The sequence below is a fragment of the Anser cygnoides genome, chromosome 3 (assembly GCF_040182565.1).
Source record: "Anser cygnoides isolate HZ-2024a breed goose chromosome 3, Taihu_goose_T2T_genome, whole genome shotgun sequence".
Taxonomy (NCBI): Eukaryota; Metazoa; Chordata; class Aves; order Anseriformes; family Anatidae; genus Anser; species Anser cygnoides.
In genome coordinates, this window is record NC_089875.1 from 90,128,530 (window position 1) to 90,143,925 (window position 15,396).

The following is a 15,396-nucleotide window of genomic DNA, read 5'->3' on the forward strand; positions in this document are numbered from 1 at the left end:
GTTCACACAACACAATAGAACAGGATTTCAAATACCAAATGCAAAGTCACATATAGATTTTTAAGAATTCTTACTAGCAAAAGATAACATCTTTTTTTGTTAAGCATACACACCTTTTCTCATAAATGATACAGCTTTTGATTTAATATCCTCTCTCAGCTGCCCGGTTTTAGTGAGGTATTGCAAAATATATACATTTGGAGCAAAATTGATCATATTCTGTTCACCACAGCCATAAGGCATCTTAATTAATGATGACAAACCATTGATAGAAGGTCCAAGTAAATCACCTGAAAGATAAAATTAAAGTTTAATGCAAATAAACTTAACCTTAATGCAAATAAATGTATGCATAACACATAAAGGGTGGTATCAGCTAAGCTGGGATAAATATGATACATTAGAAATGTATGTACTAAACACCACTAATCAGGCAGAAAACTTCATTAACCATGCACAGTCTTATCAGCTTTTTGCCCACTGACCAATCTCCCCTCAGAGCTTTCCTGACCTTCCTGACAGGATAATTTCAAATAGACACCATTTTAAAAAGCCAAAAGTTATTTTCTCTAGGATAGTGTTACAGTAATTGCACTTATTTCGAATTTCCTGTATTTCTATTCTCACCCAGAGTTATCAAAGCCTAGGAGTCACAAGGACCAACTATCAGCTGAGTTTTAGGTTGTATTCTACAGATAAGCAGAATTTAAACACAAACCTAGCAAACTGCAGGACCTTCATTATTAAAATCTGACTCCCTCTCTAACTCTGAAAAAGGACAGTCAATATCATAACATTGTAAATGAAATAAACAAAATGAATAACACACTCCATCTATACAGTCTTTCTATGCTTCATCCGATGCACGATGAAAAATGATTTTGAACTAATGATTCAGCCCATAGCAGTTAAATCAAAATTAATACAGTTCCTGAAAAACCTATAAAGCAACAATGATACAGAGAAAAGTCTTATAGAAGGAGATCGTTTAGTAGGAGATCTGAGAAAAGCTCTGGAAAATCCTGCTGTGGTAGCTCAGAATATTACACATCAACCTCCCTGGTCTACTTGACAGAGTTTACTGCTTCCAGTAACTACTGGCAACTGCCTCATTCTTTATAAAGCACCTATGACTGCAGTGCAGGAGATACCAGCACCTGGATTATGGACACATGTTAAATTTGGTGACCATGCCATAACTTGCAAGAGGATACTACATATGCCAAACACTGCTAATGAAGACCAGTCCTTCCACAACTATATGCAATACAGATACCCTAGACTTTCAAAAGCAGTGGTAGTGGCATGCTGTACCTCCATGCTCTATCTTAGGTACTAGCTGAGTTCAGCAAAAGCCCAGCAGGCAACAAACTATTCTTAAAACAACAACAAAAAACAGCTGACCAACAAATAATAAAGATGGAAATAAAACAAAATAATCCTTACCAACAGCAGTGACCTGCACTCTCTCACTGCCACTTACAACATCAGAAGGAAAAGTGAAATCCAAAGTATTTGACACCGCTCGTGGTTTACTCCCAGTTAAATCCAAAAGGAGTGTCTGAGAATATGTCTGTTCCAATCCTTCAGCCTATCGAAAAAAACAGAGAGGATTATTGTAATTTCCAGCAGTTTGCTGCTTTTTGGATTGGGACTATATGCTTACTGTGCTGAGACATCTAAAGCTCTGTCAGATATTTTGCACTGCTTCCTAACCTGTCAAGAACCTGAGCTATTGGCCCATCTGAACTGAAACAGAAAATTTATTATAATAAAGACTTGCCTCCACTATTTGCTTCTAGAGACCACATGTTAATTATAACAATACACCTACAAAATCAATGAAAGCATCTTTGATTCCAGTGAGCTCAATGCCAAGCACGGAGCTCCATGACCAAGCATATTACAAGGCCAGAAGCAGTCTTGAACACGACCTGGCAAACGGACCTTGTGGCAAAGGTAGCCAACTGCATCCTGTGATGCATCAGGGAAAGCATTGCCAGCAGGTTGAGGAAGGTGATCCTCCACTCAGCGCTGGTGAGACATCTGGAGTACTGGGTCTAGTTGTGGGCTCACCAATACAAGAAACATGGACAGACTGGAGTGAGTCCAGCCAAGAGCCACAAAAACAATTAAATGCTTAGAGCATCTGTCATACAAGGAGAGGCAGAGAGAGCTAGGACTGCTTGGTCTGGAGGAGAATGTTCAAGAAGAATCTCAACAATGTATATAAACACCTGATTGGAGGGAGCAAAGAAGATGGAGCCAGGCTCTTCTCAGAAACAGAGACAGACTCTTCTCAGTGATGCCCACTGGCAGAACAGGAGGCAATGGGTACAATTGAAATTAGGGAAATTCCATTCAAATATAAAAAAATATTTTTTAAAAAACATTGTAAGGGTACTCAAACACTAGAACAAGTTGCTCAGACAGGCTGAGAAGTCTCCATCCTTGGGTATGTTCAAAACCTGACTGACAGGGTCCTGAACATGCTGCTGTAGTCAATCCTGCTCTGAGCAGGAAGGATGAACTACCTGACCTCCAGAAGTCCTTTCTAAACTCAACACTTCTGTGATTCTATAATCTTTAGTAGCTAATTTAGGATGAGATTACAAGTGTCTCTTGCCTTCTCCTGAAATGGAGACTAACATGACTCAAATGGTTAGACGTCAGAAGTTAGGCAAGTCTCATCCAAAAGCTTCTGGTTTATCAGAAAATCTGGGTGCTAAATTTCCACCACTACCACAATACAGAAATGTTCATAAAAAACAGGCTTTGAACGAAGCCAGGTGCACTAAGAAATTCATTGCATTTATCCATAATACAGTTACTTGGTCCACTCTTGGACCACTTGGTCCACAACAGGTTATGAAGCTAACTGTAGCATCACGAATTCACTAACGTGAAAACAGGTTTTGCTTTGCTTTCAGAAGGACTGGACGCATGATCAGTTGTAGAACAAGATCTATGTTTTCATTCCTGAAAGAGGTTCTGAAGATTTTTAAAGGAGGAATTTTTTTAAAAGAAGTGCTTTTAACTTAAATCCACCTGACCTGAAACCAACCTTAAAAAATGAGAGGCAGAGAAGTAAATCAGTTTGCCTTTTTGCAACGCTCCGTTATCTATTTAGGGAGTAATTTATCCTTGGAACAAGCCATGCTGACAACTGTTTACCTTTACTAAAACTTTCTGGATGATAGCATCAGAAGCAGCAGATGATATCGCTGTCACTTTGATGGGAATCTCTCCCAGCTGTTTCGGCTTGATTGGGAATTGAACAGTTTTCCCATCTTCACTTGGTACAAATACAGACTGTTGATTTCCTGTAGCATTTACTTCATTGGATGTTAAAATAATATCAAAAGCATCACTCACATCCAGGATCACATTAACCTGTAAAATACAATAACATTTGCAATAACAGGTGTTAATTTTGAAGAACTGCTTTCATAAGCCTCCTCTTTTGGGGTAAATAGAGAAATAGCTTTACAATCTGATTACTGAAGAAAACATTAAGGATCTCAAAAGAGAAAGATGTGATCTCCACCACCCCTCAGTGTCTGGTAACATTCAAATACAGAAAGACTTATTTTACCTCAGCTTCTTCTTTCAAATAATTAAAGATATTCACTTCCAAAATGAACTGCTCTCCTCTGATGACAGAGTATGGAAGGTTTAGGAAAACGAAGAAAGGTTGAAAAGCTTCTAGCTGCAAAACAAGATCAGCACAAAACAGTGAGTCCCTACAATCGGATACCAGTGAGAAAATGACTGTTTAGTATGTCTTCTAATTAGAATGTCTCATCTTTAAATACATGAGAGTATGTTTACTCATACTCTACAATTAACAAAATGTATTAGCACAGGGCTAAAGCAGAAGCCAAAGATGCTTCTGCTCATAGCCACCTTTGTTGGAACTCTGCAATGCCATTCAGATGAGAGCTGCTGTACTCCTGGCAGCTTTGACAGGGCAAATTCTGACAGACACACCTTGTCCGTGTCAATACAGAAATACATGTTGGAACACAAGATAACTAATTCTCCCAACTTCTGTAATTCACCAACGCCTTAGTATAATACGTTATTTTGTAAGATTAATCTTGGCCTGAGTTCTAAATTATATTTCTAAAAATACATCTTTTATTAATTAAAAGAAAAACTGCAGAAATCTACCAGCAAGCAGTTGCTTTTATCTGTTAACAGAGGCTTTTGGATGAAGTCTTGGCTCTAAGAAGGCGGTGGTAAGTTCTCATCGAGCTGAACGGGATCAAAATTTCACTGTTTATGAACATCTGTACAATAGGAATGGCTGAGGCATGATATCTTTTATTAGTGAAATGTCAACTAAAAATGGTTTTAATTTGGTTTTCATTAAAAAAAATTCTTCTAAGTGTTTTGAATTTCAGATCCAGAAAACCCTCAGACTTCTTTCTATCTAGCAAATATTCCAAAAATATTTTGAAGTTGTTTACTAAAGCTTTCAGTATCAAAAATGTCTTTCACAATTAGAAAAGTTTTGATGAAGAATTTTTGTTTAGTTCTTACTCAATGTTTTCACTAGGTACATATTTCCTTTGATTTTGTTTTGGTTTGGTTTTTTCCTTTAAACCTCTTGCAATACTGTTTTAACACCCTGAAATATCCCAGTATCTTACAATAAAATGCAATAGGATAAAATTATCAACACTCCATGTAGTAGAAGTCATATAAAAACAAGATGTAAAGCCGGAAATGACATTAAGCACACAGAATTATTTATTTCCCCATCACAGTTTTCATGCATTTCTTTTATTTGCCTCTCTGTATGGTACTGATTAACATGTTTCAGCCATATGGAACTCCAAGCACAATCTAAACATCCCAACAAGGGTGAAGTACTGAACAGTGCATGTTGGTGATTATAGTTAAGGAATAATCTCAACATCTGCTCTACTTGCAGCTTTCTCAAATTTGAGGGTGAGGGGCCAAGTATATATTTTCATACAGTTTGAATCAGAAAGCTATCTTTCTTTCTGTCCCATCTCTGCCAAGCTGAGTGAAAGAAACAAGAATCATGATTCCAGTCTCAAAGGAGCCTCAGCCACAAAATACAGATCAGGTTCCAAATTTTGTAGTGGAGTTTTGGTCAGGATGTTCAAAGCACATGGTCTGTGTCTAGTGTAGCAGCCATTTACAAAATCTGGGTCTATATCTGGGTTTGGATCCTGAAAGATGCCCCTCCCCAGGAATTCGAGGCCATGAGAATTTCACTGAGTAAATGGCTGTCTCCAAGCTAAGTCCTGGCATCAAGTGGGAAATCTATGACCCAGTACTGCACAATTTCAACCCTTCTAACCTTATGCACTTACGTGGAGATGTCTCAGTTAAGAATGCAGTTTCTCTAGGATTTTTACATAACGAATGGAATGAGATAACTACCTTCAGAGAATCAGAGAATTCAGCACATACAAAATACTACTTAAATGAAGTATCAAAAAGTAATTCCTATTTTAAAGAGGTAAAACCACTTTCTCTAGGAAGCTGTTTCCGTTAGCATAAAGTGAGCCTAAGACTGCTGCATTTTGATACCGGAAATCTCAGGTTAGAGGTTTAAATTAAGGAGTGTTGACTTTAGCTTAAATTGCTAAACTCTCCTTGAACACTCAGAAGTACAAAACGAGCCACAAGAGAGAGGAGCTTGACAGCAATAAGCACCTCATCCTGGTGCTTGATCTCCATGTCCACTCTTCCTCACACTAAGTTACCCAAAAACGGAGTTCCTATGTTTAGTCCAAGACTGGTTTTGACAGGTAAGTGAAAGTAATGCCAGAATTTAGTCTTTAAGCAATTGTCCTGTCGTCCCTCCTGGGGTAAGCTCTACAATAGAAGAATTGTGGCATGATCTTTCCAGCAGACAACAAGCCTCTCCTATCCCAGCCACCTTTTCCCAGCTAGTCTGTGTAAACTTACCTGCATGAAGTAGCATGATTCCTGTGCAGAGAAATTATAGAAAATGGAAATATGCTGTCCTCAGGGAGTCATTCTCCCCTTACCACGTCATGTACAAAAGCTCTGAAGCGCACACATCCTGAAAGTGCTCTAACAAAACAACCACTCCAACAAGAATGAGCACCCAAGTATCTGTGTAATGCCTGTTATTCATATGAGCATGAAGGGGAGGCAGACAGAGGATTGTATATGACTTCACTATGATGTTTTCTTTACAGTTTGAATACGCATGCAATCACTTCTTTAGTACAAAGAGACAGCTGCTGTTAGAACTAAAACGCAGTTTCCAATTAATAACCTACAGTGTTAACAGCATTTAAAGTAGAACTGTTGAGTGTTGCGGTACCTCTACTGGAGCAGTTGTCACTCCAAGCCCGCTGTTTTCAGAAAGCACAAAAGCACTGGCTACCCAGGACGTGATGGTATCAGGCACAGTGACTTCCATTGTGGTATCCGCGTCAGATCTGATGACAGAAGGACATAGCTGATTTTCAAAAGCATCCATTTACAGACATGAGTAAGAAAACATGAATGTTTAAAAAACATTAAAAATAAACCCTAAACCCTTGGCAGGAAAAGCTGTTGATTATCTGTTTTCCTTTTCCTAATCATTTAGAAATATTTGTGATGGGATCAAAATGATTAAAACATTTAAATTATTTTAAATTTCATAAATTGAAGGGAATTACATTTAATCACATTACGTTTAATCAAATTTTACAGATTTTGTAAAACAATCATAGAATCATAGAATATCCTGAGTTGGAAGGGACCCATAAGGATCATCGAGTCCAACTCCAACAATCCCCAGTGATAGCTGTTTCCCTAACTTCTTAGACGTGAAGGAATACAACATTTGTGCTTCACAACACAGGTCGGATTTCACCATCCCTTTGATAGTTTGAACTGCTCCTTGAACTAGGTACAGACAAGAACAGATGTCAGCTTCTGGGTCACAGTCTTCTCATGTACTGTAGAGAAGAACATTGAGTCTCCCTGTGAGTTAGCTCTCCATCTGTAAAAGGAAGATAATTCCTTTTGTCTCTAGGATTTTCACCTACTTTCTATTGAAACTGCAAGGCATTCTGCCAAGAATTGTCCTGTTGTGAAATGCCTCATTTGGTGGGCCTCCAATCTCACTTGTGGCCTCTAGATGGTAGTAGAATATAAATAATAACACATTTTAAGCAATATTTTTAAGCACCAATGCAAAATACTAAAACCTACAGAATAACAACAGCAAGAGTAAGTAAGTTTCCTTTTACTTCTAATTTTATACCTAGTTTTGGTATCGATCCAAAGCCAAGTCTCTGGAAAATGTGTCCTCACATAGGGAGTGCTGAAATCAAGAGGTCCATCTCTAGCTACTGGCATATCATCACCAAAACCATCCTCTATGGGTATCATTCCATCATCTACAAAACAAAAGGTATTGTCCTACCTACAAATGTCTATGCTTAAAAAAAAAAAAAAAAAAGTGCTCACAGTATAATTTACAGCTTTATTACATATGTTAACACTACTCCATGACATCAGGAACTATTTTTTTGCCTTTTTTTAAATTTAGTTTTGTTTAATAAGTTTCACAAGAACATAAAGTTTCAACATGGCCCCTCCAGACTCCTTCTGCAACTGACATAATATGGCTACATATAATAAAATGACAAACCATTGCCATGTATATCAACTGGAACGACAATGAAAAACTCCATTTACCCTCAGCCCCTTGATGAGTAGGATCACTCAGGACAGCAGCAAATACCAAGTTCTAAAAATAGTAACTATATGAATTTTGCATGTTTTGAACCAGCAATGGTTTGCAAGGCTGGATGCAGCCTGCATGTACACTACAGTAAGACAACCTAACAGGGGCCCTAACCCATGAATTTCCTTTCCCACTCAATGCATTAGATTTGGTTACATTTATTACTTACAAAAAAAATGGTCTTTATCCTCCTCAAGAATTGCATCAGTTGATACCCAAAGGCTGCATTTCTGGATAAAATTTATACAATATATCTCAATATAGGACATTCAGGACATCAGCAATGCTCGTCCTATTTTCTTTTTAAGAAAATAGAGTCACCATAATAAAGCAATTATAGACCCAAAGCAAGTAATGCCCAGGAACCAACAAAACTCAGGCTATCTGAATATTGCCTTAATGACAGAAAACTTTTTAAAAGGAAGACATTATCAAGCATAAGGCAAGCCATATTTATGGAAGTATAAACATATTTCTTTGCATTCATAGTATTTACATGTTGATAAATTTACAATTCAAAATCTGTTTAAGCGACAAAAGCTGTAGACTGTTGTCTACAGTCCCAAGCTTTAAAACGGGCATTGACAGCCTTTTCTTCTCGTAAGAGATATCCAAACCACAAAGCAGAACCCTGCCACACCCAGAAAAACAGCATCTAAAAAATGAAAAAGGTACCTGAAAGACACCAAAAGAACCTCTGATCAGGGGGAAATACTGTGCGGTGTTGTATAAATTGAGTTCATGAAACACCTAGGACGAAAAAAAAAAAATCACCCAAACAGTAAATGCAAACACATTTTTTTCCAGAATTTTCACTGTTACAGATGCTAATTTATGGAGCTGTACCTCAAGCAGTAGCTCTGTTAAGTCTCACATAAAAGAGAAAGGAATCCATGATGAGATGAATGGGATTAGGCTGCATTAATTAACATAATTAACAGATGAGTGACTGAGATTACATAAACCTATAATAGGACCCTACAGCCCACTGATACTTTATAGCACTTAGGCTAATATGTCACCTGGGCACTTTAGGAATGATAAATGAACTCTTTCAGCCTGTAGGTGCACCAGAGCTTCTGCAAGTAAAGGAAATTCAAACAGACGAATAATTAATTTCATTCCTCAAAAAATTATTTTTATTATTTTATGTTGCACATTATTAAGGAGCACAATGCACAAATCACGGGGAGTTTTTATAACTTTTTTTGTCTTCCCCAAAAGAATAAACTGTCAAGTGTTAACTGAGCAGTTTCTTGAATGGAAACCAAATGAAGTATTAGTTTGAATTAGAAATGCTGGGCTTATTACCTTGTAAGCCTTAGAGTCTTTTCTACCTTAGAGTCTTTTCTGCTCATGTAGATAAGCTACTTGCAGAAGTGGGGGAAAAAAAATTGCAGAATTAAGAAATACGAATTATGCCCACAGAACATTACTCATTCGGCATATAAGTTGTAATATTTACAAAAACATACATCTTTCACGCACGCAATTATGAAAACCTTTTTTCCCCATATACTCACGGAATCTTCTGTTATGTCACTACTTTCTCCTAGGAGCTTTGTACTTTTATCAACAACTGCAAGTCCAATTACTGATCCTGGGTCTGTTGTACTGATTTTGAGAGAGACTTTCTCAGATGGCTTGACCTTATCTTTGCTCCACGAAATTTTAATCTAAAAAAAAAAGTAAAAAAAATAAAGTGACACTGGCTTAAATTATAACTGATATTTACAGTCAGCTAACAACTCTAAGGAAGCATTTTCTTAGTTGTCTATCATTAATAGTTACAGCTGATTTGCATTTCCTAGGACCTTTGAAAAACTACCACGGCATTCCTTCTGCTCTCTTGATCTTGCAGCTGATCACTTCCCTGGGCAGGACAGGATCCACAGTTATTTCAAACAACTCTTAGAACGTAAGTAGCCATCTCTTGAGCCACAACAATACACTGGTCTCTACAGCTAAGGGCAGTAAATGAAATTACTTCTCTATTTCTATCAATGTACATACAACACAGCATGTAATGCATTTCAGGAAAGGTATTTTTGGGAAAAATTCCATCCCTGAAAGATTCCAATGAAGTGTTCCACAGTGACATCAACATGGAAAAAGGGATTTATATAGTGGACGCATGTGCAAGGAATGAGGACATGAAGAGGCTAACACAGCATCTGTATGCCTTCCTACGGGGTAGTGAAGAGAGGAAGTGTCATTCATATGACCATTTGAGATGTCCCACAGCACAGTCCGGCCCTTCACTCCCTCCCCAGAAGGGGATAGGTCTCCACAGGACCTGTGTTCAAGACACTGTGTGTTCAAGGTATTGGGTATTCAAGGATATTAGCCTGGGACCAGTAGGTATTTGAGTATCTTGAACCCCATGTGGCCTTTAGGAGGATACTAAATGCCTACACTTCAGCAACTGAATCCTGATCCGACATATAAATACACGTATTTGGATGTCTGAATCTACAGCCCAGTCATATCTTTTCTCTGATAATCTGTGCAAAGATATCTTCCGTGTACATTCAGTACAAAAATTACAGAGGAACAGCAAACACGCCAATGCTAGCAACATAAATGCAATTAGCAGCATGTGATGCACTGTAAATGGACATCCGACTGATTCATGCAGAAAAATGGTTTGCTTCTGCTTAAAGCACACTGAGGCACTGCAGCTCTGTGTGTTTTACTTTACCAGTTCATTTACAGAAACAAGATGCCAGGCATAGCTACAAAGATTACAACGAAAGTAAGTTTCCACAATATGAAATTAATTTCAGTGGCTAGTGCTCCAGCGAAGGAATGGAAAGAACTTGAAATTTTGAACCCTTTGAGATCAGTTCTTTCCTTGTCTGACATTTTTCACTAGCTAGTCTTCATAGCAAATACTAAATTCTTGTAATTTATCTTCTCAGTTTTTCATCCTCTCTACGTACACTATGACAGTATTTTTCATCTATAAACTACATTTAATTGAACTGGCATTTTCAAGGTCAGGCTTTACATCATTGCTGCAAAATATACTGCAATCATTTGTGAATGCTGCAATCAGTGGGAAGCTTTCTATTTGCTTCCAGAAGGCTGAACCAAACAGTTATGCTTTCCCACTAGAAATATCTTCCTGTCTCTACCCTAAAACTCCCAGGTTTCAACTAAATTATCTTACCTGTTTTCTGTTTATTTACATTTTTGGACACTGGTGCATAATAAGCTTAATGTACAAGTGTGTGTCTGCAGATCCTTTGCTATCTTGCCTCTCCACCTCCTTATTCTGTGTGATAACAACAGTCAGAGCCTAAACATGGATGAGCTACGAAGAGTATATAACAGGCAACCATTTTGCACACAAGAATAAGACGAACAGTGTTGCCACTGATCTATGATTATAAGTGTTAAATTTCCATGGGTAGGAAGAATTTCTACCCATTGCGAGTCCTTGGTTGGTCTCACCTGTAAAAAGTCACAGTGAGGCTTTTATTAGCCCAAAGGACCAAATCTCATCCTGGTAAGTAAGCTGGAAAATCAGTTCATTTCTGCCTATAATTGTTTTCTCAATCTTCAAGCTTTTTTGAGTTGAAGTATGCACAGTCCCAGTAAACACTGGCCACATTCACTAATGATACTGCCAAAAAAGCTGCCTCTGTGCTTCCACAAGGAAAACTAGGAGGACTCTCAGCTTGCAGAAGGAAGATCCTTCTGCAAGGTCTCCTCAAAGACGCTGCTGTGTGCATGGCTCCCTGTGGTTGCACCATGTACAATGGGACCACCACTTGGCTAGAGGAAGGTCTTTGTAAATGTTTGCAATTCCACACTTCAAGGACTTAGTTAGTATCTTTCCACTGTATTGTCCAGAGCAGTCTTTGGCTCAGTGATTGGCCAAACTATTAAAAGCAAGAGGAGATGTCTGTCTGTTTACGGGGAACATGTAGGGCTACCAGAAATTTACACAGATACGAAATAGCCCTACATTTATAGCTGGGCCCTAACTGTACTGACATGATTAAAAGTCTTTCCAAACACTTGCACAAACCTCAGATTAGATCCACAAAGAGGATACACATTTACAATCTTGCGATCTGAACTACTGGTTACCATGCAACAAAGACAGAAACATGGTCTCAGGCTCAGGTTCAGGATAGCTTACCTTGTTGTCCAAAACAGGCTGAACAGGGATAGTAAGAGCATCATTCACAACCGCTCCAAGCTCATCAACATAGAATACAAGTATGCATGCCAAAGGAGCCCAGGAATTTTCTGCTGTTAAACTGAATGTTTTTGCAGCCATTGTGCCAGAAGCCATAATTTGTTCCTTGGATAACACCTGAAAGTGAAAAATTAAACACTTCATCTGTTGGCATCTCAGTATGTCACAAGCTCTGCAATTCCTTCTACAAATAGCTGTTAAAAGAAGAGGTATATAGCTGTGATTTTTACTAACACTTGATTGACTAGTTCTACAAGACTTGGTATGGAATAAGGGGGTAACGTAATATTTAAATATTAGAAATAACTTTTTCCATTCCTTAATTCCCCTATCACTACAGACAACAGTGAACTCTAACAGTGACTGCACAGCATATTATGTGCTACAAGAAAATAAAATTGCAACAGTAATACAACTGGATCATGTAGGTCATCTACAGCAACATTTGAGTTTGGATCAGGAATATAGTTTTGATGCAAATCTCCCAAGAACCCCTACTTGCTACATTTTGATTTTAACTTGGAGAGTGTGAATTTAGGCCCACTACCATACTGCAAACAAGAACAGGCATTCAGTTTACCTTACAGCCTACCTCAGAACATCTGCAGTGCAGACATCAGGCCCATAGCTTCAGCTTTTCACTCTAAACCTGCTCCTACTAGACCATAACACTTCGCAATGAAGACAGAGCCATGAAGGGCAGTTCCCTGCCTTTGACTGTATGGACCTCCTTGCTTCCCTGGCTTATCAAATTGATTTTTCCCCCCCAACCACATTGACTGTAACCTCTTCCCTCCAATGGCTAAAAACTAATAAGGCCAGCTTATGCCTATTTGGTCTGACAAAATTTCTTCAGCTTAAATAGCTCTTTTTCACCTCCATATCTAGTTCTACCTAGTGAGACAACAAATAACTTTATAGTGAGACAACAAATAACTAAAATGTAACTAAGAAAGGCATTATTTGAACCAAACAATAGAAGTGTATACAGAAATGTGGTAGAAATTATAAATTCATAGATTTTACAGACAGATATATGAACACAAACACTGATATGTGGGTGAGGGTTGTAATTTTCTACCTTTTTGACTAGTGTTTTCAAAAAACTATTTAATTTACACTATTTAACTATTTAACTTGGTTGGGAAAACTATCCTGGGGATGCCTCAAAACCACCTTCATTTAAAAGCTAAAAAAAGTTTGCAAATCTCTTGCCTCAGACAACCAAGTAACAGATCAGACATTAATATTATTTCTAAAACAAAAGGTATGCCTCCAAACTTCATGCTTTAAAATCTTCTAGAGAGCTTTCCTACTTTAGAAAATAAAAAAGAATGCCTGCATTTCATATTATCTTAAGGTTTTCCTTATTCAGCTTGCTACTAAGGTCTCTGAAAAATAAAGAACTGCAGTTATCGTAATAATGAAGGCATAAACTGTGCACAAGTCACGCATGTGTTAAGGATGGGATGGGAGACTGCTGATGGTGTAATTAACCTTTCCATCTGGATACTGTAAGATATAGTACAGCAGGTGAGCCATTTAACCAAGCCATTTACTTTTATGCATCTCCGTGAAGTTCCCTTGTTAACACTGCACCCTTCCCACTGGACCACTCATTTCTCAGCAGGCAGGTCTTCTCTTGGCCCTGTGCCTGCAGGCTGAGCCCTGTCAGCTCCACACCTGCAAACAAGCTCCCTGCTTCTCCCTACATCCACAGGATGTGCTGCCAAGCCCTAGCTTGGGCTTCTCCCAGGCACCCCTACTCCTCCCACCGCAGGTTCTCTGTACAGGAAGAGACAGCACAACTTGCACAGCTCCACCTTGCCCCACATACGCACAGGTAGATATAACCCAACACCCAAGCTAAAGATGCACTTCTCCCAGAGAGCATCTCCTCAGAGAGAGCCACAGGCGTTTCTGCCAGGTAGCAAAATGGGGCTCTCGTTTGAAAAAGGGCCATACCAGTGCACAAGGAAAGTTTAGGCCAACTCTTTCACAAAGCGCAATTGAAAAAAAAAAAAAAAGGCTGAGTCTTTCTAGTGTTCAATCACATTCCACTTAAATGTTTCTCAAGCTGGTAAAAGTCATCTTGGATTGTCCACATAGGTAAAACCAGCAACTTACCATATAATGGAATTCTCTTATTGGTTTGTTGCTTGCAATATTTAGCTCAAAAGGTCTCCCAGCCTAGGAAGAGAATGTGATTGATACAGATGAGTATGGAAACAGGATGAGTAACTTGAATTGTTTTTATCTTAGAAAGTTTTGTCTCCGACTGTACCTTTATATCCTGGCTCTTTGTTTTAACCTGGAGATAAGTTTCTGTGGGGGAGCTGAAAACATCATAAACTCCTATGTCAGTTCTACTGTTGAGGAACTCTGCCTGTGAAACAATGTAAAACAAAGCTCTTAATAACAGCAAAATCTCTATGTTCATATATATGTTGCTGTTTATAACAGCATGGTACCCGTAATGGCAATACAGGACCACTTCTTGCTTTGGGTATCCGTTTCTTTTTTCCCTTGCTACCTTGGTGTACTTATTTAGATCACGTTTAGACAGAGTCCATCTCTAACAAGAATAAGTAAGGAATATGATAACAGATGGCTTACAGGCTGGTGCACATGGCAGGAACAGCATACCAGTAATCACAGCCTGCTCAGTTCTGTGTGTTGCTATTTCAAAACATCGTATTACAAAGCAATACCTGAACTCTCAGAGTTTTTGTATTAGATAAGATTGGAAACTCAATATCAACAATTCCATTTTCTGGGACTGTGTAGTTCAGGACATGGACTGTCTTATTTCTCTCCTCTGTTGCCTCGTTCTCAAGGTGAGAAAGTGAAGAATGGTGAGAAAACAAGTCTGACTGTTGTGCAGTGATTGTGACAAGATTTTGTCTCTCTTCACTTGTCAGCTGGTTGCTATCAGAACGTGTCACCTTTAGCTAAAAACAAAAAGAAAAAATGTCCATCAAACAGGGTAAGACTAAAATCCACAACATGCAACATCTAACAATGAATTTGCACTTACATCATCATCCAAAAAAAAACCACCAAGGGCATTCTCATATTTGTCACACATCAGCAACTTTATTTTACTCCCTTGAGAGTACACTGCAGGTAGGCAAGTCAGCCAAAACCAAAAGTATTCATAATTCCACAGAGTTTTAAAAAAAAACAAACCCACAGGTGAAACAGAAAAGGTGACCTGCTTTGCCTTTCAGCTCTCTGAATTACAACTCTTCTTCTTAAAGTCCTTGTCTATAGAGAAAAATATCTATATCTAACCTACTACCTGAATACTTAATTTTATCAAAGGATAACCTAATATTACATCATGTGCAGGAGAACACATCAGACACACAGAGATGATACTGAGTCAGATGCCTTTATGGATTCGCCAAAAGAATTAAAGAAAAGACTGAAA

The 15,396-nt window shown here is 38.3% G+C and overlaps 1 protein-coding gene across 1 annotated transcript in view; it reads right to left on the reverse strand.

The window, feature by feature from the left end:
- CD109 (CD109 molecule) overlaps positions 1-15,396 on the reverse strand; it is an 81,691-nt gene that overhangs the window by 30,285 nt on the left and 36,010 nt on the right. Inside the window, exons 11-23 of the mRNA XM_048077452.2 lie at positions 14,675-14,914; positions 14,248-14,349; positions 14,091-14,153; positions 11,904-12,080; positions 9,277-9,429; positions 8,429-8,503; positions 7,923-7,983; positions 7,268-7,403; positions 6,335-6,452; positions 3,596-3,709; positions 3,175-3,393; positions 1,447-1,591; positions 114-290 (exon numbers count right to left, since the gene is read on the reverse strand). Coding sequence (XP_047933409.2) covers positions 114-290; positions 1,447-1,591; positions 3,175-3,393; positions 3,596-3,709; positions 6,335-6,452; positions 7,268-7,403; positions 7,923-7,983; positions 8,429-8,503; positions 9,277-9,429; positions 11,904-12,080; positions 14,091-14,153; positions 14,248-14,349; positions 14,675-14,914 — 1,780 coding nt within the window. The remainder of the gene's footprint in view (positions 1-113; positions 291-1,446; positions 1,592-3,174; positions 3,394-3,595; positions 3,710-6,334; positions 6,453-7,267; positions 7,404-7,922; positions 7,984-8,428; positions 8,504-9,276; positions 9,430-11,903; positions 12,081-14,090; positions 14,154-14,247; positions 14,350-14,674; positions 14,915-15,396) is intronic.